The sequence below is a fragment of the Sinohyriopsis cumingii genome, chromosome 10 (genome assembly GCF_028554795.1).
Source record: "Sinohyriopsis cumingii isolate HCF-2022 chromosome 10, ASM2855479v2, whole genome shotgun sequence".
In the NCBI taxonomy this organism is placed as follows: domain Eukaryota; kingdom Metazoa; phylum Mollusca; class Bivalvia; order Unionida; family Unionidae; genus Sinohyriopsis; species Sinohyriopsis cumingii.
This window is the reverse complement of record NC_142970.1, coordinates 13,871,261-13,897,252: the sequence shown is the minus strand read 5'-3', so window position 1 is coordinate 13,897,252 and position 25,992 is coordinate 13,871,261. Positions and strand designations below refer to the sequence as shown.

Sequence of the window (25,992 nt, the reverse complement as noted above, 5' to 3'; positions counted from 1 at the left end):
TTAGAAATGTAAAAACAACAACCCCAAAATCCCAGGGATCTGGCGTCATGCAGTACTCAGGCCAGATGTCAGCATAAATGGATTGTGATATAACACACTATTTTTTGTAGTTTTAAGAGAGAATTCTTTTTTTCATGTGTGAGAAAAATACATATATATGAAATTTTGCAAGCCATACTATGATCATGTTATATCCAAATTCATGTTATAATAGAGCATGCTATAGCTGAGTCATACTGCATCAGTTTACACATTGCACAGGTTACAGTAAGAAGTGTATAAAACACTTGGTAGCTCATCAAGCCAAGTGGCCATGGTAGCTTGGGAAAGCATCAGACTTGTAACCCAAGAGTCACAGGTTCAATACCTGCCCTGGCTAGTTGGCTGCTACAAACTGTCTTTTGGAAAGTCATTTAGTTTTCATTTCTGCAGTATGGTATAGCTAATAACAAGCTTATTGTACCATTAAAATCTGACCAATCACATTATGGTATAGCTAATAACAAGCGTATTGTGCCATTAAAATCTGACCAATCACATTATGGTATAGCTAATAACAAGTTTATTGTGCCATTAAAATCTTACCAATCACATTATGGTATAGCTAATAACAAGCGTATTGTGCCATTAAAATCTGACCAATCACATTACGGTATAGCTAATAACAAGCTTATTGTGCCATTAAAATCTGACCAATCACATTATGGTATAGCTAATAACAAGCGCATTGTGCCATTAAAATCTGACCAATCACATTATGGTATAGCTAATAACAAGTTTATTGTGCCATTAAAATCTGACCAATCACATTATGGTATAGCTAATAACAAGTTTATTGTGCCATTAAAATCTGACCAATCACATTATGGTATAGCTAATAACAAACTTATTGTGCCATTAAAATCTGACCAATCACATTATGGTATGGCAATGTATGTGTTTTATACTGTCCATTGCCTTTTTGTCAATGTTGCTATTTATAACTTTTCAAAAAATACTTAACTATTATTGTCTCACCTACAAGGCAGAAAGCAAGATACAGTTAATCACTTTTATAGTGACAAGAGAGCATATGGTGACATTGATTTCAATTACAATTGTGAAGTTTTTCATTGTAGTCTCATACAGATGACAAAATAAGAATCAGTCAGTTTAGATGAAATTACAATGAAAAGTTTAGAACCAGTCCATTTTTAATGAATTTATAACAAAAAGATTAGATCCCTCCAAAGAAAGATTAGAACCAGTCAGTTTAGATGAAATTACAGTAAAAAAATTAGAACCAGACAGATTAGATATTACAAAAAAAAGATTAATACCAGTCAGTTTAGATGATATTGCAACAAAAAGATTAGAACCAGTCTTTTAGATGAAATTACAATCAGAATGTTAGAATCTGATGCTTTAGATGAAATTAAGTAAAAAGATGAAGAGCCAGTTGTGCCAGATTGGTTTGACTACTTTGTTCCGTATTTTAACTTTTACAAAATGTTGTATTTTCTTTGTTTAATTCAGGTTTCATTGCATTTAAATGCATCTCTTTTATATTTAAAAAAATATAGTGGCGAGAGGTTGCACATGAACTGGGAGGAGTACTACGAATAGGGGCTGTGAACTGTGGAGATAACTGGCATTTGTGTCGCCTTCAGGGCATTCAGTCCTACCCATCTCTGATCATGTACCCAGCTGTGAGTACTGTAAACCTTTTTTGCTTTTGTGTATCCTTGTGACCAAAATGACTTCCATAATGAAGATTGTAATGTAAATGATTTGTGATGTTCATAATTTGTGTATCCAGGTGACCAAAATGACTTCCATAATGAAGACTGTAATGTAAATGATTTGTGATGTTCATAATTTGTGTATCCAGGTGACCATAATAACGAGAAGATGGAGTTAACTGTGCTCTAGTGATCCATCAATACTAATTATTCAGACTGCCATAATAACGAGAAGATGGAGTTAACTGTGCTCTAGTGATCCATCAGTACTAATTATTCAAAATGCCATAATAACGAGAAGATGGAGTTAACTGTGCTCTAGTGATCCATCAATACTAATTATTCAGACTGCCACGATAAAGAGTAGATGGAATTATCTGTGCTCTGGTAATCCATCAATGGGTACATTATAGCAAGATTTTGCCCTAAATGCACATGAAGAATATTATAGTATCCAGTGTATTAAACCTCAAGAATTTAAGACAAGGCAGTGCCCCAATGAGGGCAGGTTGCATACAAGAAATTACAAGGTGCTAGTTAGGGAAGTTAGGGCATCACAACTGATTTCATAATGTTAATAATTTTTATCTTCCAGAAAGAAAAATACTTTGGAGAGAAAACAATAAAGGATCTTGTGAAATATGCTCTTAAGTATGTGAGGGTAAAGGTAATAGAACTAAGAAAGGGCAACTTTGAGAAGACTGTGCATAACACTAAGAGTGAGCTCCCTTGGCTCATCACTTTCTGTGGAGACACTGGAGGTATTTTCAGTCATTCACACCCATTATTCTGGCTCATTGTTACTTAATTATCATAAGCCTTCAAATTTAATGGATTACAACATTTTTAAAGTTAACTGTAAAACAGAAAGAACTTCTTTGAGTTTTTATAATAATGATTGTATGACTGCGATTTGTTCGTAGCAAGTTGCATATTGTATTTTACGATCAATTTAATAAGTTTATATATGGTGCAAAAATATGAGCTATAGTTTGTCACATTATTTTGCCCAGGTTTCATTTGTTTAGTGGATTTCAAAGTCTGGATGCCCTTTGAAAATGAATTTAAGTTGTGTCACAATACTACAAAGACTTGATAATTTCTCACTTACATTTTTATGTAATATTATGTGGTATTTCATTGTCTTTGTTTACAGTGTAGCATATGAGTTTTTTTGAAGTAATTTTCTTACACTGATAATGGTGAATATTATGCAATGAAATTATGGAGGGACAGTGATAAATTTTCCAGGTACTTGGAGTTACTGCATAGTCCAATCTTATTTTTCAGACTGTCTTGAACCAAATACTGCTCTGAAACTTGCTGGGATGCTTGTAAGATTTGGACTCATTTTACCTGTATTCTTACACTTTCCTCTAGTCTTTGCTGTCCATTGCATTTTCTTTCCTTAATAAAGAGACACAATAAATTATAGTTTGTTTGTCTTTCAGTGCAACTCTGTAACTAGGATTTCCGTATGTCATTGCCAATCCCAACATAGATTAAATTAGTCATTGCATCAGTACTTCATGCACGTTCAATTAGTATAGGCATCCGTACTCCATGCAGGTTCAATTAGTCTAGGCATCAGTACTCCATGCAGGTTCAGTTAGTATAGGCATCAGTAATCCATGCAGGTTCAATTAGTCTAGGCATCAGTACTCCATGCAGGTTTAATTAGTCTAGGCATCAGTACTCCATGCAGGTTCAATTAGTCTAGGCATCAGTACTCCATGCAGGTTCAATTAGTCAAGGCATCAGTACTCCATGCAGGTTCAGTCAGTATAGGCATCAGTACTTCATGCAGTTTCAATTAGTCTAGGCATCAGTACTCCATGCAGGTTCAGTTTGTCTATGCATCAGTACTCCATACAGGTTCAATTTGTTTATGCATCGGTACTCCATACAGGTTCAGTTAGTCTATGCACCAGTAACTTCATACAGATTCAGTTGGTCTATGCATCAGTATTCCATACAGGTTCAGTTTGTTTATGCATCAGTACTCCAAACAGGTTCAGTTTGTCTATGCATCATTACTCCATACAGGCCCAATTAGTCTAGGCATCAGTACTCCATATAGGTTCAGTTGATCTATGCATCATTACTCCATACAGGCTCACTTTGTTTTGCCATCATTATTCATGCAGATTCAATTAGTCTATGCATCAGTACTCTATACAGATTCATTTTTCTATACATCAGTACTCCATACAGGCCCAGTTTAGGCATCAGTACTCCATACAGGTTCAGTTAGTCTATGGTTCATTGCTCCATACAGGTTCAACTTGTCTTGGCATGAGTACTGGATGCAGGTTCAGTTAGTCTATGCATCAGTACTCCATACAGGTTCATTTTGTCTATGTATCATTATTCCATTCAGGCCCAATTAGACTAGGCATCAGTACTCCATGCAGGTTCAATTAGTCTATGCATAATTACTCCATGCAGCTTCAGTGTGTCTTGGCATCATTACTTCATACAGGTTCAGTTTGTCTTTGCATCAGTATTCTATACAGTTTCAGTTAGTCTTTGCATCAGTATTCCATACAGGTTCAGTTTGTCTATGCATCATTACTCCATACAGGTTGAATTAGTATAGGCATCTTTACTCCATGCAGGTTCAATTAGTCTTGGCATCAGTACTCCATACAGGCCCAGTTAGTCTTGGCATCAGTACTCCATATAGGTTCAGTTTTCTGTACATCAGTACTCCATACAGGCCCAATTAATCTAGACATCAATACTCCATACAGGTTCAGTTAGTCTATGTATCTTTACTCCATACATGTTCAGTTTGTCTTGGCATCAGTACTCCATACAGGTTCATTTTGTCTATTTATCATTACCCCATTCAGGCCCAGTTAGTCTAGGCATCAGTACTCCTTACAGGTTCAGTTTGTCTATGCATCATTACTCCTTACCAGTTCAATTAGTATCGGCATCTTTACTACATGCAGGTTCAGTTTGTCTTTGCATCATTACTCCATACAGGCCCAATTAGTCTTGGTAGCAGTACTCAGTACAGGTTCAGTTAATCTATGCATCAGTACTTCTTATAGCAGTGGTTCCCAGCCTTTTTGGGGGGCAACCCTAACATAGTTCTTCGATGTCACACAACCCCATTTCCTCATTTTGATAAGTTTTGCCACCCTCAAAACAAATCCTGGCGACCCTCCTGAACATCCTTCCAACTTTAATTTGGGATTTGGAACCAGTGTCTTACACGTTCAGTTTGTCTGTGTATCAATGCTCCATATGGGTTCAATTAGTCTATGCATCAATCCTCTTTACAGGTTCAGTTAGCCTATGCATCAATCCTCTATACAGGTTCAGTTAGTCTATGCATCAGTCTTCTATACAGGTTCAGTTAGTCTGTGCATCAGTCCTGCATACTAGTTGATATATGGTTGGGCTATTCCAGATATGCTCCTGTTAGTTAGCTGGAGCATCATTACAAGAATAAAACATTGTTTTCTTAGCCCAGTGTAAACTTTCTATGGTTTACCATATATACTCACTTATAAGTCAAGTTCAACAGCATGCTGATCAAACACAAACTGCAATCACATAATGCACTAGCAGACCTGGCTGTCTGCAGCTTATGAGGTGTAACCAGTAAAACAAACAGCATGGACCCAGTGCAGTGACTGATCAGGGTCTGTGTAATTTGCAGTTGGACTCGACTTACAATTGAGAATATACAGTAGGTTGCACTTTTGAAAGCTATATTGCTTTTTGTTATTTAATGTTCATTTTGTTTTGCTGTTAGCCGCTTTTTATTGTCCAAGTTGTATTAATTGCCATAATTTGTTTCTGTATTCATAAGTAGATATTGAATACATTCCAAACTGTCGTGTACAACCACATGTGGGAAAAGATGAAAGAGACCTGCTAAGAGTACATGTCTATTGGATGTTCATTTCTAAAGTAATTGAATTTATAAAGGTTTTGGAGAAAGTGACTTTTTAAGTTTCTTCATGAAGGTGACATTAATTAAAATTTAAATTAATTTAGTTTTAATTATGTTTTACAGACTTGACAATATAGAAATAAAAAAATAAGAAATAATAATGTCTGTCTGTTCATATTTCTGCTCTTTGATCATGCACTAAATTCTGGAAGAAGTCTTTCACATCATATTATGTTCTTGCATTTCCACTTATTTTCATCAGACTAGTTTATATGAAGGAACTGAAGACCATGTGATTTTATTGGTTCTTTAAAAAAATGGTTTGAAATCCAGGTTACAGGGATTAAACAAGGCACCATGTCAGAGACAATCTTACACATATTTCATTGTTGTATCAATTTTCCAGGCAGACTTAGCTAATGTAGCTTCACTGGATTGTCATAACACTAATGAAAAGTTATGCCAGGATTTGGGAAATACTGATGGAACTGTGTTCTATAATCCAGGAGAGGTACAGCAGGGAAAGGGACTGGTAAGCTTTAGTGAAATTTGCATGTTATAATTGGCAGTTATTTTATTTAGACACTGTAAGTGCCTATGCTGAGACCTTGACATGGGCTATGTTACCTTGCCATACTGCCTGATTTTAGAGGTTATTTTTGTATGCTAAAGACTGATCAATTTTCATTTCTTTGAACTTTGCTAATAAAATATTCAAAGCCCTTGTAGAGCGTTGTAAATTATGTTTACTGCTGGCAGTGAATTTGTAAAGCAATGTATGGAGGCCTGGACTTATCCTATCATCATCGATAGAGGTGGATGATTTTTTTATTATGTTAGCTTGATGGTTTGATCTGATTCCAGATTTTGATTTTATCATTTGAACCATAATCCTTTTAGGTACTTAACTATTCTAAATAACAAGAAATATCTACAAAAAGTGTTCATATGATATCAAAATTTGATGTCGAATAGGAGAGCACCCCTGTTATTTCAGATGGACACTTCCTGAGTTGTTCCTACCTCAGCAACAAAATAGCTGGTAGTTGATTGGTCCTATCTGAGTGAAAACTCACTGGTTCCATATTTTCTTACACAGCATAAATATTCAACCTAATTATAAGAAAGTGGATTTAGCTGCAGTTTGCAAACTTTAATCTTCATTGCATACACTGTTTTGTGTCTTTTGTGATATGAAGTTTAGCTAACCTCAGGCTGAGCCTTATTTATTTCAGAAACAACAAAACTTTTTCTAATGTGCTTTTCAGAAGATAACCAGTCTGGTTGCCCAGGAGATAGCTACACAAGTTTTAGCACAGCTTCCTGATGTTACAGATTTAGACACAGCAAAATTCCAGGTACACCAATCCTTTGCTGAAAGATACTACAATATAACATGTTTCTAGTTATATAGTGGGTTTAATCTTAAATCCCATTTCATTATAACATGATTCCAGTTATATGGTGTGTATGATCACGGTTCCAATTTCATTATATCATGAATCATGTTATATGGTGTGTATTATCACGGTTCCCATTTCATTATATAATGAATCCTGTTATATGGTGTGTATTATAATGGTTCCCATTTCATTATATCATGAATCCTGTTATATGGTGTGTATTATCATGGTTCCCATTTCATTATAGCATGAATCCTGTTATATGGTGTGTATTAGCATGGTTCCCATTTCATTATAGCATGAATCCTGTTGTATGGTGTGTATTATCATGGTTCCCATTTCATTACAGCATGAATCCTGTTATATGGTGTGTATAATCATGGTTCCCATTTCATTATATTATGAATCCTGTTATATGGTGTGTATAATCATGGTTCCCATTTCTTTTGCTTCATAAAGGTAGATATATCACAGAGAGTGGCAGCTATTCTGACTGTGAAATAAATTTAGAAGAATTATTAATTGTTCAATGTTGGTGGAGGCTGCCATCACAGGATCATGAACAGGGAATGTTATTTCTGTTTACATTTTAAATTCTTGTGTCTTTTCAGCAGAAAATAAACAGAAGAAAGCAGTACAATATTGTTTAGAATTGTTACAAATATCCAAAAGATTATTAAAAATCTAGAACACATGTTAGAAAGAGAATGAATCTTTGTTTTGTTTAAAATAAATGCTAAATTATCACCTTAAAGTTCAGTGCATTAAACTAAGAATACTGGACTATTGGGTGATATCATCAGTATTATACAAATTAAGAGTACTGGACCATTGGGCTATAGCATTAGTAGTATATAAATCAACAGTCCTGGATCGTAGGGTACTAGCTTAAGTAGTATACAAATTGAGGCATCTTGACCATAGGGTAATATTATCAGTAGTAAACAAATTTGGAGTACTGGATTATTGGGTAATACCATCAGTATTATTTGGATTCAGAGTACTGGACCATAGGGTAAATTCTTCAGTAGTATATAAATTAAGAGTACTGGACCATAAGGTAAATTATTCATTAGTATACAAATTAAGAGTACTGGACCATAGAGTGATATTATCAGTAGTAAACAAATTAAGAGTACTTGATTATTGGGTAATACCATCAGTAGTATTCAGATTAAGAGTACTGGACCATAGGGTACTAGCATCAGTATTGTACAAATTAAGATTATTGGACTATTGAGTAATAGCACCAGTAGTATACAGATTAAGAATACTGGACCATATGGTACCAACATCAGTAATTTATAAAATTGAGGCATCTAAACCATAAGGTACCTTTAATAGGAGTTTTTGTATAAGTGGAGGTCCGTTAATAATGTGCAGCTGGTACATGAGCTTAAGTCTCTTTGGTCCAGTCCAAATAAAGCCAAAATTAGAAGCCTGTATGTGTCAATTCATAGACATCAAATGCATGTTTTAATATAAGAAAGAATATATCACCAAGTGTTTATTTTTTTAGGTAGTTGAGATAAGTTTTTACAAAAACTTTAGTATCTGACTTAAGTTATCAGCTTGGTGCTGAAATGTATCTGGCCACATATTGTTGTAATATATATGGCCTCATACTGTTGTGATATATATGGCCACATACTGTTGTAATGTATATGGCCTCATACTGTTGTGATGTATATGGCCTCATACTGTTGTAATATATATGGCCTCATACTGTTGTGATATATATGGCCACATACTGTTGTGATATATATGGCCACATACTGTTGTAATACATGTGGCCTCATACTGTTGTAATATATATGGCCACATACTGTTGTAATATATATGGCCACATACTGTTGAAATATATCTGGTCACATAATGTTGTAATATATATGGCCACATACTGTTGTGATATATATGGCCACATACTGTTGTGATATATATTGCCACATACTATTGTGATATATATGGCCACATACTGTTGTAATATATATGGCCACATACTGTTGTAATATATATGGCCACACACTGTTGTAATATATATGGCCACATACTGTTGTAATATATATGGCCACATGACTCTAAGTCTTAAAATATGTAACATCAAATCAACAGTCTAAGTAAAAGCAACAAGTTGTTTATTTCTCTATAATACAAAATGAACATTTAAGAGACTCTTAAAGGATTGTGAATTAAATGTAAAATAATCATAAATACCTAATCACAAGTCCAAAATAGTCATAAATGCCCTATCACATGTCCAAAATAGTCATAAACACCCTCTCACAAGTCCAAACTAATCATAAATACCCAGTCACAAGTCCAAAATAGTCATAAATGCTCTATCACATGTCCAGAATAATCAAACACCCTCTCAAAAGTCCAAACTAATCATAATTGCCATATCACAAGTCCAAACATAATTATGAATGCCCAGTCACAAGCCCAAACTAATCATAAATACACTATCACAAGTACAAAATAATCATAAAGGACCAATCACAAGACCAAAATAATCATTATTGCTTTACTACAAGTCTATAATAATCATAAATGCCCTATCACAAGTCCAAAAATAATCATAAATGCCCAATCACAAGCCAGATATAATCATAAATGCCCGATCACAAGTCCAAACTAATCATAAATGCACCATCACATGTCCAAAATAATCATTATTGCCCTACTACAAGTCCATAATGATCATAAATGCCCTATCACATGTACAAAATAATCATAAATGCCCAATCACAAGCCCAAAATAATCATAAACACCCTATCAACAAGAATGGATTATTGGTTTGTCAAATTTCTATTTATACCCCTTTTCACTTGATCTGTAACACAGAAGAATATGAAGTTTTCTAATGGAAAAACTGATTGTAACCAAAACTGACCTTGAACACCATGTAAACAAGTTGTTTACAACAAACAATCATGGACTAAAATTAGCTATATAAACATCCTCTTTACAACTTGTAACCTTGGACGAAAGTTAAGCACACAATATAAATTAAATATACATAACACTGTTGTAATATATATGGCCACTTACTATATTTACTTTATAAATTAAATCTCGGCTACTGAAATGTACAGGCTGGAACGTTGTACAAGTGAGGTTTTCTCTGAATTCAGTTAATACTTTGAATTGAATTTTAATTGGATGGATGCAGTTAGTTGTGGATTTCATGTTTACTACAAAGTATGATTTTAAAAACCCTACTGTAACCAATTAAATAATGAAGAAAACAGAAAACTTGCTTTATTGATTGATTTAAAAACAACTGTAAATGTCATGTACAAAAAAACATGAAAAATGTAGATTCATTTATTCATGGCATGCTATGCTTTGCTGTTTTCATCTCCCACCCCCCTTATGTATTTAGCCTTTGCTATGTCCATCTATCATTCTGTAAACCAAACTTGGTATACATATCAAGAAAGTTGTGTACATTCACCCTTTTGATACTTAGAATTTTCCATTTTCAGTATTTTTATGTAACTTTGGAAACAAATGTGTAATGTAGTAAAGCTTGTTGCAGACTAAGAAAGAAGACATTTTTTTTATTCCTGAATAAAATTCTTACCGAGTTCTGTTTTGTGTTTCAGTTTTGTCTGAACTGATAAATATTGCTGTTTTTCAGCTTTATATTGATAGTTGCAATTTACATAAATTTTCTGATCACTCAGAACCATGAAATGAAACACCCAACTGTACAAGAATTGACTGACAAAGAAAATAGGACATCTTCTACATCCATCAAATCAGGCATAAGTAAAATAAATAATGTCATATAGTATCATTATATATTTCATTGGTATGACATGACATATTGTATCATATTGAATACTTTATGGCGTGACATGTCATATTGTATCGTATTAAATGTTTTATGGCATGACATGTCATATAGTATCATATTAAATGTTTTATGGAATGACTTGACATATAGTATCATATTAAATGTTTTATGGCATGACATGACATATTGTATCATATTAAATGTTTTATGGCATGACATGACATATTGAATCATATTAAATGTTTTATGGCATGACATGACATATTGTATCATATTAAATGTTTTATGGCATGACGTGACATATTGTATCATATTAAATGTTTTATGGAATGACATGACATATTGTATCATATTAAATGTTTTATGGCATGACATGACATATTGAATCATATTAAATGTTTTATGGCATGACATGACATTGTATCATATTAAATGTTTTGTGTCATATAGTGTTGTATTGAATGTTTCATACGCATGAGTGGGTCGGTGGTTCTTTCCAGGGTTTTCCCGGGTTCTTCCTCCGCTATTAATACTGGCCACCATGTATAGCCTATCGTGTGCTAAAAATGGCATTAAACCCCACAACAATAACAACAACAACAACATCATGCGCATGATATGTCACATAGAATCATTAAATATTTCATTGGTATGAAATGTCATATAGTATCATATTAAATGCTTTATGGCATGACATGACATATTGCATCATATTAAATGAGATTAAATGTTTCATGAGCATGACATATCAAAGTATCATAATATGATACCATATGACACGGCTTGTCATATGGTATCATATTAGATACTTTATGGCATGACATGATATATTATTTCACATTAACTGCAGATAAGTTATAACTTGTAAAAAACAGAGCGCATTTTATATTGTAAATATGATAAATATACTAATTTTAGGAAAATTTAATGACAAATAGACTTTAATTTTAAGGAATTAATGTTTAGCTTTATATTAACTCTTGTAACAGACTATCCAGGAGAAGCTTAATCGTGGACAGGAAAAAGCTTGGTTAGTCCATTTTGTGGAGGGGTCAGAGGGGAGAGACCTAGAGCTAAGAAAACTTCCAGTCTTGTTAAAGGACTTGAAGGTAAGTTGCAGAGTAATTTAAAAATTATGATTTTCTGGAGCTGAATAATATGTCATAATTATCCTTCAAGGATGATGCTAGACATAAGGATAGGCGTTAGGAAGGCATGATTGTAGTACACCTACCTCCATCAAATATTATGAATATTACATACTCCTAGAAAAAAATGCAATTTATCAAATAAACAAAATTAAATTATTGTCTCTTGCAACCATCAATAACTACTAATTGCTGACTTTGACAAGAAGTTATCTTTTCAGTCAGGTATTTATGTTTGCATGTAAAATGTCTTGTTTTATAAAACTCTTTAATTTTAAAGCATTGATTTTTAGCAACACCATGGTTTATCCTAAATTTATGCCCCATTTATGGATGTTACTTTGTCTGTCTGTCTGTCTGTCCAGTTTTATGTAAAACTATGAAAGCTTTGCATATAGCATATAACCGTATTGGCAGTCAGATAATATTTTCTGGTCACTTGTCAGTTTCTTTTTCTGATCAGTCATTTATCCATTAATAATAGATTTATTTGCCAACATTCTGTTTTGCCAAAAATTGTGGTTGTTTTCAGATAGACTGAAATTCAAGTCAAAAAGAATAGTGTAGAAGTGAATTTTGACCAAAATCAATAGCAGAAGTGTTAATTGTTCACTTGTTCGTTTAACCAATTGATTGATGCTGGACTAGATCTGTTAATCGGAACAGCATTACTGGTACAGGCACTGTGGAGGGATGTTCATGAACATAGTTTTATTTCCAGTAGTTTTATTTCCATTGAAATGGGAACTTTAAAATTTCAGTTGGTTATTTAATTGTGACATTTTGTTCATAGGATGAATATGGTATGGCAGCAGGAAAATTGGTTTAACCATAGCTTTTCATTATAGATGGAATTGCAGTTCACAAAGGAAGTAAATATTCATAAATTAAACGTGTATATAAAAGGCAGCATTTTAATTTGCCAGAAAACTTGCATTATACTGAATATATTTTTTATATTTGAATAAAATACTTTGTAGCAAGCTTTGAAAAGTTATAGTTATGAGATTCTATTTTATTATGTTATTTTCATGGTTAGAATTTAAAAGCCCTGTTAGCATCTAATGTATTTACTTGGTTTTTATACATGCAGGGGTGACAATAAATTTACAAAATTTTACAACTTGAAAACTTGATGGCTGACAAAGACTGTAGATGTTATGTGTCTGTGCACATACTGTTTCGTGCTTTTTAAACTAAAATGTAACACAAAATTAACTCTAATGGGAATAAATATTTAGATCATAAAAATTGAAAGAAATCACAAAATTATGTTCTAATTTTTCAGGTTGGGCGTGTGGACTGCCAGCAGAACAGACATATTTGCAATGATCTACACATCCACAAGTTTCCATCATTCGTCGTTTTTAAATCACAAGGGGGACATGAAAATTACTATGGTATATTTGAAATCAAAGTTTAGCTGCTTGAAATTTCAATAATGTATTATATATTCTCATATCTTAAAAGGAAAAGGATCTGTTAAGAAATGTAAATATTTTCTGATCATTTTCGAGTGATATACATTCACTGTATATACTACCTTATAACACACTGTAAATGGGTTCCTGGGTGGCTGAGTGATCGAAGGCAATCACCATCACAGGTCATTGACATCTCACCTCTGCCTAAATGGGTTCGAGTCTAGGGCTTGTGGAATAGGGATATGTGAGAAAGCTTGCCAGTAGCTTCTCAGACCTACCAAATCATATGATTTTGCATAAGTCTTACAAATATGACCCTTAAAATACAGGCTTATGAAATAAAAGTAAAAATGACAGAAATATGATTGTTACAGTAAAATCTGGATATTTGGCTTGTCCTTGTTTGATTTAGATTCGGGTTTTCATATTAGATATAGTAGAGTTGGTCAGAAAACCAGAATAACTTTACCAGAGTACCACAGACACTGTAAACTACACATATTATTGTGTGCAAAACATCTTATATTAAACTGTTGCTTATAGAATTTGCAAAAAATGATATCCAACAAGATGCAATGAAAATTAAACCTCTTCAAAAGTGTTAATGGTCAGTAGAGAAGAATAAAGAGAAAATTTAGATTCTTGGGTAACAAAGTAAAAAAGAGTATTGGACATAGTGTGTCGATTTGAGTGTGTCTCATGGCAGGAACTATGATTGCCATCCTTTAAAATTAAAAAATAAAAAATAAAAAAAATCCAAGAATTACATTAAGTTGAGATGTAGCAACAAGCAGTGGAGCTCCATAGGGTTTTGGAACTGTTATTTGTGCCACTGTATTGGAGGTAATCAATATATCTGTGTACTTTACACACATTTTAGTTGAACATAATGTTTGCCATCGCTGACTGAACTTTTTAAATACATGTTTTCAAACTTTATAGTAGCAGTACATGATATTTTGTTGCATCCTATTGAAAACTTATCCAACTTGTGGAGAAAAAAATCAACTGCCTTACTGAGATGGTCCTGTTAGGCTTGTCAGATCTGGCTTCTTGAGGGTTGATGGTTCTCCCATTTTATTTCTTTCTTTTTTTGTGTTCTTTCTCCACCAGATATACTGGCTGCCAGATATAGCTTATCATGTGCTGAAAAATGGTATTAATTTTACAAAACCCACTGCAAACTAAATACATCTGTTGTATAGTGCACTCGCAGATCAGGGTCTGTATTATTTGGTATACTGCCTGCTCCAAACAAGCTACATAAAGCCAGGTCTGCCACCACCCTGTACTTCATCTGACAGCAGATCTGGGTCTTTGCCATTTGCAGACAGAGTCAGTTTATAAGCGTGTATATAATAATGATAATAATAATAATAATAATAATAATAATAATAATAATAATGAGGACTTTGTATAGCACCTAATCTTTAGAAGCTCTAAGCGCTTTACAACATTAGACAACACCTATAAGATATAAAACATAATGATATGATTACAAAAACAAACACCATGAAATTAGAAAACATTAAAAAAAACATGCTGAGAATATTTAAGGTAGGAAACATTATTAGGTCTTTAAGTATGTTCTTGCAGTCTAAATAAGTGAGTTTTGAGAGCACTCTTGAATGTGATCACTGTCTTTGTTCATTGGGCAATTCATTCCACATTGCTGGGCCCTGGTATGCAAAAGAATGCTATCCATATGACTTTGTTTTCATAGTGGGAATAATGAGTATACGATTGTCAGAAGAGGAGCATAAGTATCTTGCTGGTGTATACACATGGGTGAGGTCGGATAGGTATATTGGACTAGAGTCCGACAGCGAAACGTAGCACAGAGAACAAATTTTGTGTTTGGTTCTGGATCGAATGGATAGCCAGTTTAGGGTACAGAGCAGTGGGGAGGTGTGCTCTGATCGTGGTACTCTAAGTAGCTGTGTTTTGAACTTTTTGAAGTTTTTGGAGTAGATATTGAGATGAACCAGACAGAATTGAGTTACAATAGTCCAGTCTTGAAAGTACTAATGAACACAGAAGTGTTTTAGGGGCATCAACTGAAAGATATTTGTGAATTGAGCTGATGCGTCTCAGCTCAAGATATGCAACCTTGCATATGTTCATGACATGTTGGTGCAATGTGAGAGTACTGTCCAGAGTAACACCTAGGTTTCGTACTGATTGTGTGAATTTAATGTTGGTGTTGCTGATACTTATTGTTTGAGGTAAAGGATGTGAATGAGAAAGTCTTTGTGTTGTGATCAGAATGGCCTCAGTTTTATCATCATTCATCTGCAGCTTGTTACATGTCAACCATGATTTCACATCAGAAATGCACCTCTCTACACCTTGGATGGTAGCATCAACTTCAGTTGCATGGCTAGATTTGTATATTTGGGTGTCATCAGCGTACAGTTGGTATGGTATATATATGGTATGCCAAATGAAATATCGGACATTGGATGGGATATGTTGTTTGCTATGTTGTTGACAAAATAAGGATAGAGCTTAGAGAAAATGTCCACTAAATTTATCTATCTACAGGTATGCCTACCAATCAAAGATACGTGTTTGAAAATGTCCACTAAATTTTTCTATCTACAGGTATGCCAACCAATCATAGATACATGTTTGAAAATGTCCACTGAATTTATATTCTACAGGTCGTTTGACAGCCCATGATGTAGCAGCTTTTGCACGGGATAGTTCATCTATCAGGCTTGAGGCATTGAGTCCAAAAGATTTCCATGGTAACAGAGTTGGGCCTAGCAGCTCTCAGACCTGGTTTATTGACTTCTTTGCACCCGTAAGCTTTTAAACTCACCTAGTTATGCAGATGGTGACATTGCAATTTTTAATCTTTGATTCATGGTTTAAATACAGCCCTGCTTGCATTATCTCCTATTCCATAAATATGACCTGGTTAATATCTCAAATTCCGTTCTTATGGCCTAGTTGTATTGTCTCATATTCCATACACATCGCCCTGTTGGCATTATCTAATATGCAATACATACAGCCCCGTTGGTATTGTCTTATTCCATACACATGGCCCTGTTATTATATTTCTTTTTCGAATACATTACCCAATCACAGTACCTTACAAGCTGGTGGTAGTACTCCTAAGGTATTATGATTGGGTAATGTATTTTCAAAGAAACATATTTTGCTAGGAAAATTTGGTTTCTTCTTGCATTACCCAATCATAATACCTTAGGAGTACTACCACTTCCTCGTAAGGTATTATGATTGGGTAAGCATTTTTGAAGAAACATTTTATTGGTAAAATAGGCTGCATATATAGAGCTGCTTCCAGGCACAGGAGTCCACAGATCATGCAAGGTAAAACAAAAGAAATAATATCAATACTTAATTGTTAAAATAACTTTGTCCATTCCAAGTATGTAGATGAATATTCTGCAAAACAACCATTAGGAACAGTTTTCCAACTTGTTGTGGCAGGCTAAGGTAGTTATGTTGATGCCCCTTCCGACAACAGACTGTGAAAGGAGTTCTCAGTACAAAACAATATCCACACATGGATAATGAACAGTTTAAGCTCAGAAACATCCAACAAATTATAGAGCAGAAAGAAAGAGAGATGGATATTTATGTGTTTGGTAAACAGTGAACCATGACAATTTCATCCTCGCTCACTCCCTCCCTTTTTTTCTACTCCCCCCTTCTTCTTTTGTGAAAAGGGGTGATCCCTCCCTAAATGTAAAACCTTGGCAGCATCTGTTCATATGGCCCTGTTGGTGTTGTTTCATATCCCAAACATATCCCACACATATGGCACAGTTTGTAATGTCTCATATCCCACACATATAGCAAAGTTTGTAATGTCTCATATCCCACACATCTGGCACAGTTTGTATTGTCTCATTTTCCATATATACTGCCATATTGATATTTTCTCATGTTCTATACCCAATTAATTATATATGTGAAGGTGAAACATTTGTGTGAATATGTGGACAGATTTTAACATTCAAAAGCCAGTTTGAATGTGCTGATTCTTTTTCAAGTGTTTTATCAAATGCTTGACCTTCACAATATGTCTGTCATCACTATTCTTGCATAATCTTTTATTTTATGTTAATTTTATTTGAAAAACTTTTTTAAAATTTGACTTTTTTGTGTTGCTTTCTATTCTATGGAGGGAGCGTGTAGTACAATGATGTTTGTTCATCTTGCCGTATTTCATCACCTTTGTTGCATATTTTGTTACCCTTCAAATATGTTGACAGTCATTAACTGAAACCAAATTTTATATCAGGTTTTATATATTTCAAAACTTGGATCAGTTTGAATTTTGCATAGGCCATGTTCCCAAACTGGAGCCTTAACTTTGTCAAAATTTTGTTTTATCTTGTAAATTGAATTTGGATAATAATATGTTAATATGATTGGTAATGTATTCAACAGAGATGTGTCCCAATGCAGGGCAACTGAAGAAAACTTGCTCAGTAGAGGGTGGTCACCTGCACTGGCATGAAACTAGTTGGATAAATCAACCCCTCCCCAAATCTGTGTCGATACTGATGGATGATATGTGGGTCTGATGTCACCTGTTCATTAAAATGTGCAATTTTCCTACATGCATATCATTCTGAAACAATGCTGTGTACAATTGAAAGACATACCAGTACTTGGTAACAGCTATATCTAGTGTGAAATTTAAAATGGCCACAGGACAGATGGTTGTGCTATTCCACATGGATTTACAAGTCATCAGACACATAGGATTTTCTCCGGAAATATAATGGACATGTCACCAAAGAATCCTTCAACTGACGGTAGCTCCACAGCAATGAGAAATACCGATAAGTGTATAAAATGTACACCGATGTGTGCAGACAAAAGTGTTTGCTAATAATTGCAACTTTCAGTGAATGGGTGATATCAGCCCCAACCTGAAAATCAACATCATCATGGGTGAGAGGCTGATTTATCTGCCTAGCGTAGAACTAGTTATTTTACGATTATGTTTTATTCTTGGTTCAGTGCAAGTATTTATTAAGCTTTCACTGTAAGACTTCTTTGTTTGGTCCTGTATGAAGTGATGCAAGCCCAATATGTCCATTTTGGTGCTCATCTGAAAATATTATATTGCTGCTTCCCCATAACATATGGTGGTATTGAAATGGTGTTTCTCCTTCAAATACATTCTCTAATCACATTAACATTAAGGAATATAAGCCTGCTACCTCAAGAATCCAGCCCTACAAAAAGACAAAAATTGTCTTTCCTATCTTTTATAGACAAAGGGCAATTCTTGTCCATTACCTCCCCTTGCCACTACCAGGTGTTGCCAGTTTTTAAGCTTAGCTGATGACAACGTACATTATACTATTAACAGTCCAAGCCATCTTATTGTTAAAATTTGACGATCCAACTTTAATTATGGATTAATCGTGTTGGACAATCATTCTTCTACAGGTTAAATACATTATTTTAATTTTGTTTTTTTTTTCTTCCAAATTTGAGTGCCTTTGTCACCTTTATAGGCTTTGTCTGTTTAAGGCCATGTTACACAGAATCATTGAACTCATGATGCCATTTATGAATTAGCACTAAAGTGGCTATTTTCGGTTACTCTGTCAGTGACTGGGGTGGTATTAGTAAGTTAGTATTGCAAGTTAGTTAGCAAGTTCTTACCAGTTCTGTATGGTTGACTCCTAGCTTGGTTAGACTTTTGTCTCCTGGCATTGGGCTGGAATCCATATTGCATGTTTGACTGAAAAGATCCCTTTCCACATGTCCACTTATTGCCCCTCCACTTGGTGGGGTCTGATTGTTTCAAAATACCTGTTTGGGTTGAGAAGTGAGTTGGAGGGGCAGTTCCTGAACAGCCAGCCCTCCAAACCTCTTTAATGTTTTGCTCCAAAGAGTAACAATGACCCAAACAGGGTCATCTGTAAAGCCAGGGTATGATGAGACTTGACTGAGATCGACAACGGATATGCACCATGTTGTATCTGGTCTAAGTTGACCAAAGCAGTCAGTGCATTGACCAATCCTGGCTATGGCTTCTCTTTCACTTCTAGAAGGCTCAACTCTGAGGCAAAAGGATCTTCATTATGTCAGACAACTCTGTATTGGTGACCAACCTCCTGTATGTTCTGATTTGGCAGGTTTTACATTGGTGTGACAGCCTCCACATCAAGGTACAAATCAGACACATTCCCGTCAGACTCAGTGTCTTGGCTGACACTATCCAGGATGAGTCAAGTCATTTACACTGAATGGTCTCTCCATCAGTTGGTCTTTTTTTGGATCTGTGCACTACTTTAAGGGCGTCTGATGGTCGATCATTTTGCGACAAGGTGGAATCACAAGGTTGTCCACCTTTGTCTCTCTAGTTCCAGACCCAGAAGCATGGGCCATGGATGCTCTGTCAATCAGTTTGGATTGTGGGCATTTGCCAACCTTACCATGGTTTGGGTACCAAAAAAAATCCAAAAGTTACGGGGTCAGAAATGGAAGATGATTAGACAGTTCCTCACTAGGGATAAGCCCAGTGTTACTGATTTACACAATCTAACAGTAGATCTGCCCAGGAAGATTCTGGCCAAGCAAAATCTTCTCAAGCAATCCTGGTCATGGGTGTTCCATCCCTGCCTGGACTGTCTTCTTCATGCCGGGTTTTTGTCCAGACAGCCTAGCGAGACAAATAATTTAAACCTTCAGTTGTGGTGAGAATCTTGAGAGCAAGAAGGCCTCCATTATGAAGGCTTATGAGGGAAAGCGGCATGTTTTCAGGGACTGGTGCCACATCAATAACATCATCACTGTAAGTGTCTTGATCCCTCAGCTGGCCGAATTTGTTCTCTGCCTCAATGAGGAGGACAGTTGACCCCATTTGATATCAAAGGCTATGGCTCTTTGATATTGAACACATTCTGGCATCATGGTAGACGTGATATCAGGCATGATAACAATCTACCTGATCTTTTTGCCAATTTTGATCTCAATCGACCAAAATCCTTCACTCTGTTTCCAAAATAGTATCTTTCATCATGGGTTTTAACATGGCTCAGTTCAAATAGATTTGAGTCATTAGCCCACACTTCGATAAAGCTACTATTATACAAAACGTGTTTCTTAATAGTTTTAGCTTCAGCATGCAGGGTGAGCAAGTTGTATGCCTTTTCCATTGACTGGAACTATTTTCCATTCAGACAAGATGGTTCAGTGGTCCTCTTGACACAACTGGGCTTTGTAGCCAAAAATAGGTTACAATCTGTCTCATGATATTAGAGGGATCTCTGCAAGCCTCATGTTTGAATGTAACATTTGATCACAGATATAGAAGATGTTGGCTGTCATGCAGAGTAAACCTTCTCTAGCTTTTGTCTCAGAGATTTGGCTTCACAGAGGGAAACCTTGAATCTTGTAGGTCCAGTGGTGGCAGCCCAGATGACCACCAAACATAATTAAAACAGTCAACACAGCCTATCATCGTTGCTTTATTTGCCAATGAAATTGTATAGGTAAGATTTCAAGAATTATCTTAACCTTATGTAGGGGCCACAGTTCAAGTTACTCTAGGCTGCGTTGCTTATGTAATTAGGAGAAAGGGTTATCATTTTCATGGGGAACCCAGCCATCATTCCATGGAAGGATATCTGATTTAGAGATCAGGTGCTCAGCATTCCCTCCTTCTACCTATTTGCCTAATATTAATGTCATTGGGAAACATATTTGAAGGAGAAAGCAAATCTTTTAGTAAATTCTGTTTCTCCTATAATAATTAATCACATTACTTAAAAATCCTTCCATCCACCCTGCCATGCAAGCATCCTTGTTAGTATATTGCTCAGCTTAAAAACTAGCAACACCTGGCAGTGGCAAGTGGAGGTAATAGGCAATAGTTATTGCCATTTGTTTATATGAGATAGACAGGAAAAGACAAATTTCATCTTTTTGAAGGGCTGGATTCTCTAGATAGCAGGCTTATATCCCCTAACATAAATGTGATTGGGTAAGTGCTGCAAGTTAGCGAATATAACACATATCCAATTATAGCACACACTCATGTATTAACCACAGTCTTTATTGTGTGTAGAAAGATTAGATTACTTGTGGATGTATATAACCTGCAGGTTTCACAAAGAATATGACCAAAATCTGTGTTGACTTCTTTTCATTATAAAGATCTTATAAAATTCCTGGGTATTGTGAATCCTCCTTTCTGTTTACCACTGAACTGCAGCAGAGCTGTTTCAACAAAACTGGGTCAATTCATGATTAGCTTCATCACCTTGAGCCGTCTCAAACATTCCACACACTTTTCTTTGTAAAATGCAGGACTAAAGCTGCAACATTGATGCTGTTCATAAATTAATATGCTACTGGTATTAAATTAAAAATGCTGATTTTATTATTTTGATCTCGTCTTGTTATTACATCATCTTTAAATTTTGGAAAACTTGGCTGAAGTGTAAAACATAATCCACTTTAGACTCATTTACTATTTCGTATTTGGTGCGTTGGTTGACATAGAAACCAAGTCTTTCAAAATGTTAATACAACATAGTAATACAAGTAAAAATCGTGGCCGCATGTGGCCGAGTGGTCTAAAGTGCTCTCCATTATGGATCACTGCCATCTCACCTCTGTCTGCGTGGGTTCGAGTCTTGGATTCGGCCAATGTGGGTATGTGAGAAAGCTTGCCAGTAGCTTCTCGTGGGTTGATGGTTCTTCCTGAGGTTTTCCCGGGTTCTTCCTCCACCATTAATACTGGCCGCCATCCATAGCCTATCATGTGATGAAAAATGGCGTTAAACCCCACAACAATCAAACAAACAAACAAGTAAAAATCAATTTGTATAATATGTGTTTATATACCCCACATGGGTGGTGCGTGGTAGGGAAAAACTTGTATAACCTAATGTTATATTCTCAAATTTAAAGTATTCTCATAGAAACAAAATTTACTTAAAAATTTACTTTTCCTTAAAAGACCTGCGATCATTTTTTATTAGTCCTGAATGAAAATAGTGACAATCTAACATCCAGTATGGCCACTCAAGCATCCATTTGAAATTCTAGTTACCTAGACAATTTCTTAATCGATAGTATATAGACATGGGAGTTTTACTAAAATACTTCTGAAGTCTTACTGGTTTTAAATAAAAGTGTTGTAAATCGAATGATACAATATGGCAGTTGGCCGTCTTTTAAATTGCATATCTATACTCCTTCTAAACATATGGTAATGAGGTCTTCATATAAAGACTTCATGCAATGTCTTGCTGGTCCTAAATGTTGTTGTTGTTGTTGTAGGGTTTAATGCCATTTTTCAGCACGCGATAGGCTATACATGGCGGCCAGTATTAATGGTGGAGGAAGAACCTGGGAAAACTTTGGAAAGAACCATCGACCCATGAGAAGCTACTGGCAAGCTTTCTCACATACCCACATTGGCTGAATCCTAGACTCGAACCTATGCAGACAGAGGTGAAATGGCAGTGATCCGTAATGGAGAGCTCTTTAGACCACTCGGCTGGTCCTAAATGAAAACACAATGTAGTGCCAGTCTGACATCCAGTATATGGCTGCAACATTTGGAGAAAAAAAATTCATCTCTACATTGGGCACATTATTAGTCTGTTTCAGACTGGGTACATTATTAGTCTGTTTCAGGCTGGGTACATTATTAGTTTGTTTCAGACTGGGTACATTATTAGTCTCTTTCAGACTGGGTACATTATTAGTCTGTTTCAGGCTGGGTACATTATTAGTCTGTTTCAGACTGGGTACATTATTAGTCTGTTTCAGATTGGGTACATTATTAGTCTGTTTCAGATGGGGTATATTATTCGTCTGTTTCAGACTGGGTACATTATTAGTCTGTTTCATACTGGATACATTATTAGTCTGTTTCAAACTGGGTACATTATTAGTGTTTCAGACTGGGCACTAATAGTAAATATGCAAGGTTAAGAGGGAAGATCCTGATCCAGAAGATGTTGGTACCCCATAAAGGTGGTTTGTAAATAAATTGGACTTTTTTATTTCTTTTATTGTAATTGTTCTGGACTAAACACTTGATATAGGGCACTTGTCTGACAGAAAAATAAAATCTGATAGTGCTGTGCATTAGGCTATCTAATTTGTATAGTGGTGTGTGTGTATATATGTGTGTCTGTTTGCAATTAATGCATTTGAATTTGAAGTTAGAAGCTATGGCAGTTGCATTAGTTGCAAATGTAATACTGTTTTATATATATAAAGTAAACTTTTATCTACTATTTTCAGTGGTGTCCACCTTGCATGAAATTGCTGCCTGAATTCCGCAAGGCAGCCAAGAACTATGGAGAAGTAGTCAAGTTTGGGACTGTGGATTGCACAATCCATGTGGATTTGTGTAGAATGGTAAAATTCATTTGAAAATTAGTACACCTTGCATTTGACACAGTGTGACAATCAGGGCACCCAAAAGAAAAACACAGATGATCAGGATTGGAAAAAAAATTTGTTTTAGATTCAAGGTTTTCATACTTTTGCACAAGATATCAATTTCTTTTCTTTATATTCTATATGCTATCTTGTGCAAGAGTCAGGAAATTTTACTTGCCCAGGAAATTTCCACCAGTTTACTCTGGGCTGCCCAACATCGGATTATTCCTTGAACTCTTTATGAAGTTTATGGCAAAAGTCAGAAAATGTTACTTGCACAGGTCAGTTTTCCACTTTTCCTGACAGGCGTGCATGTACAGGAGACACCATTCACTGGGTATACATTCTAGAGATCATTACGAATGGGGAAATCCATTTATTCTGTACTATACCAATAATAGTGTCATGTGCAAAGGGGGATTTGTTCCAGATTCAAACACAGCCACATTTTCTGTATAAAATATAATTTAATATTACAAAAAGCAAGTGATTGATATATGTATTATGATATTATAAATTATGTAACAATACAATAAACACATGTAATAGATAAATGAAGTAACAACCTAAAAGCTTTTCACATATCTTATGTTTAACAGTACATGGGGAGAAAGTGTGAGTTGGCATGGCATACAACACATCGCAAATCCAAAAATATTGAGGGTTTTCTGTAATGTTCAAAACCTCATTGAGTTTCCTCTGTTCTCATCCTTTTTTATTATAGCATTTACTTGGTTGTAAGTTGATTCTAACCACAAACAACAAAGGCCCTGATCTGCTGTCACATGGAACACTAGCAGATTAGTTTCCTTGATGTTTGTTCTGTAGGTTACTCTGAACAAACTGCATAGAAGCAAATCATCTAGTCCATTAGGCCACAGCAAATCTGGTTCTGTGTATTTGCAGTTCGACTTGACTTATAAGCAAGGATGTACTTTATTATCTTAAGTGTAAATAGAGAATAACTTATTAACCCGACAGTATATTTGTTATTTACTTAAGATAACCAAGAGAAAGACTTCATATGAAATCACAATCACATGTCTGACTTCCATGTTGGCTCCACTGTTTTTTTATGAGAAGTATTTAAGGTCAGTACACAGAGCAAAAAAGGAGTTTACAAATTCATGTTGCTTTTGGCAGTTTAGCTTGTACTTCAACTTGTGTAATTAGAGACACTTCATTTGGAGTTCAGCTCAGCTAATTTGACATTTCATTAGCAGTTTAACATTTGCCGGCCTATAAGTCAATGCGGAGTATAAGCTGAATCAGCAAATTTGGTAAATTTTCCATCCTTCATCTGCCAGTTACCTAAGCATTGTCATGCAACAAACAATAAATCACTAGCATTCAAAAGAATTTTATTTTATTAAATCCACATATGTAATTATGATACTTTGTCTTTGGTATATACAATTTTGCATTTATTATAAAACATCTAACTCACACTCTTAGTCACATTTCATAGGTAGACTGTTATTCACATTATAAAGTTACAGCTAAATTGGCTTAAGTAATGTCTGTATTTATATTGTGTAAATTTACATCTAAACTGACAACTATAATTTTGAACCGTTATTTCTTTTTTTCTTTGCAGTATAATATTCGTTCCTATCCAACCACTATTTTGTATAACCAAACAGTTCCACACCAGTTTCATGGTCACCATAATGTCCACTCTATCATAGAATTCATACAGGTAAATCTTTCTATACGGTTATAAGTTACTTACAGCTTGTGTAATATCATTATTGTATTATCATGAAGCTGCTAGACATGGTCAGGTTTTGTATCCTCCTCTTCTCCCCATACCATCACCACCACATTGGAATGCAGAGAGGGCATGTTAATTTAGTTCTGTGATTCCAGATATCGGAATATCCATCAAACACTGATGGCACAAAACCCCCAAAACAATTGGCATAGGCAAATGAAATTGTTTATTCCTGTTTATTGCATGTCTGTGTAGATAAACTTGATTTTGATGCTAATGAAGCTAATTTGAAGGCATTTGTATTACCTTTTTTGGTCCCTTTTGGACTGATTGTTCCTTTGAAACCTTTTTAGCACAGCTTCACAGAAACAACTTGACCTATTGACCATTAAATATGAAGACATATATATGACTTCATTACATTTTTGTGTCATTTAAATAAATTTTGAAAGTGTTTTTTTA

At 35.0% G+C, this 25,992-nt stretch overlaps 1 protein-coding gene across 4 annotated transcripts in view; it reads left to right on the top strand.

Annotated features, from left to right (window-relative positions):
* The window catches only part of LOC149789622 (endoplasmic reticulum disulfide reductase DNAJC10-like), an 85,513-nt gene that overhangs the window by 24,457 nt on the left and 35,064 nt on the right, over window positions 1-25,992 (top strand). For all 4 annotated transcript variants that reach the window (XM_089971649.1, XM_089971652.1, XM_089971650.1 and 1 more), the window contains 10 exons: window positions 1,563-1,688; window positions 2,317-2,482; window positions 3,012-3,055; window positions 6,038-6,163; window positions 6,900-6,989; window positions 11,827-11,946; window positions 13,274-13,385; window positions 16,073-16,215; window positions 23,676-23,792; window positions 25,414-25,515. In XM_089971649.1, the coding sequence (XP_089827775.1) occupies window positions 1,563-1,688; window positions 2,317-2,482; window positions 3,012-3,055; window positions 6,038-6,163; window positions 6,900-6,989; window positions 11,827-11,946; window positions 13,274-13,385; window positions 16,073-16,215; window positions 23,676-23,792; window positions 25,414-25,515 (1,146 nt within the window). The remainder of the gene's footprint in view (window positions 1-1,562; window positions 1,689-2,316; window positions 2,483-3,011; window positions 3,056-6,037; window positions 6,164-6,899; window positions 6,990-11,826; window positions 11,947-13,273; window positions 13,386-16,072; window positions 16,216-23,675; window positions 23,793-25,413; window positions 25,516-25,992) is intronic.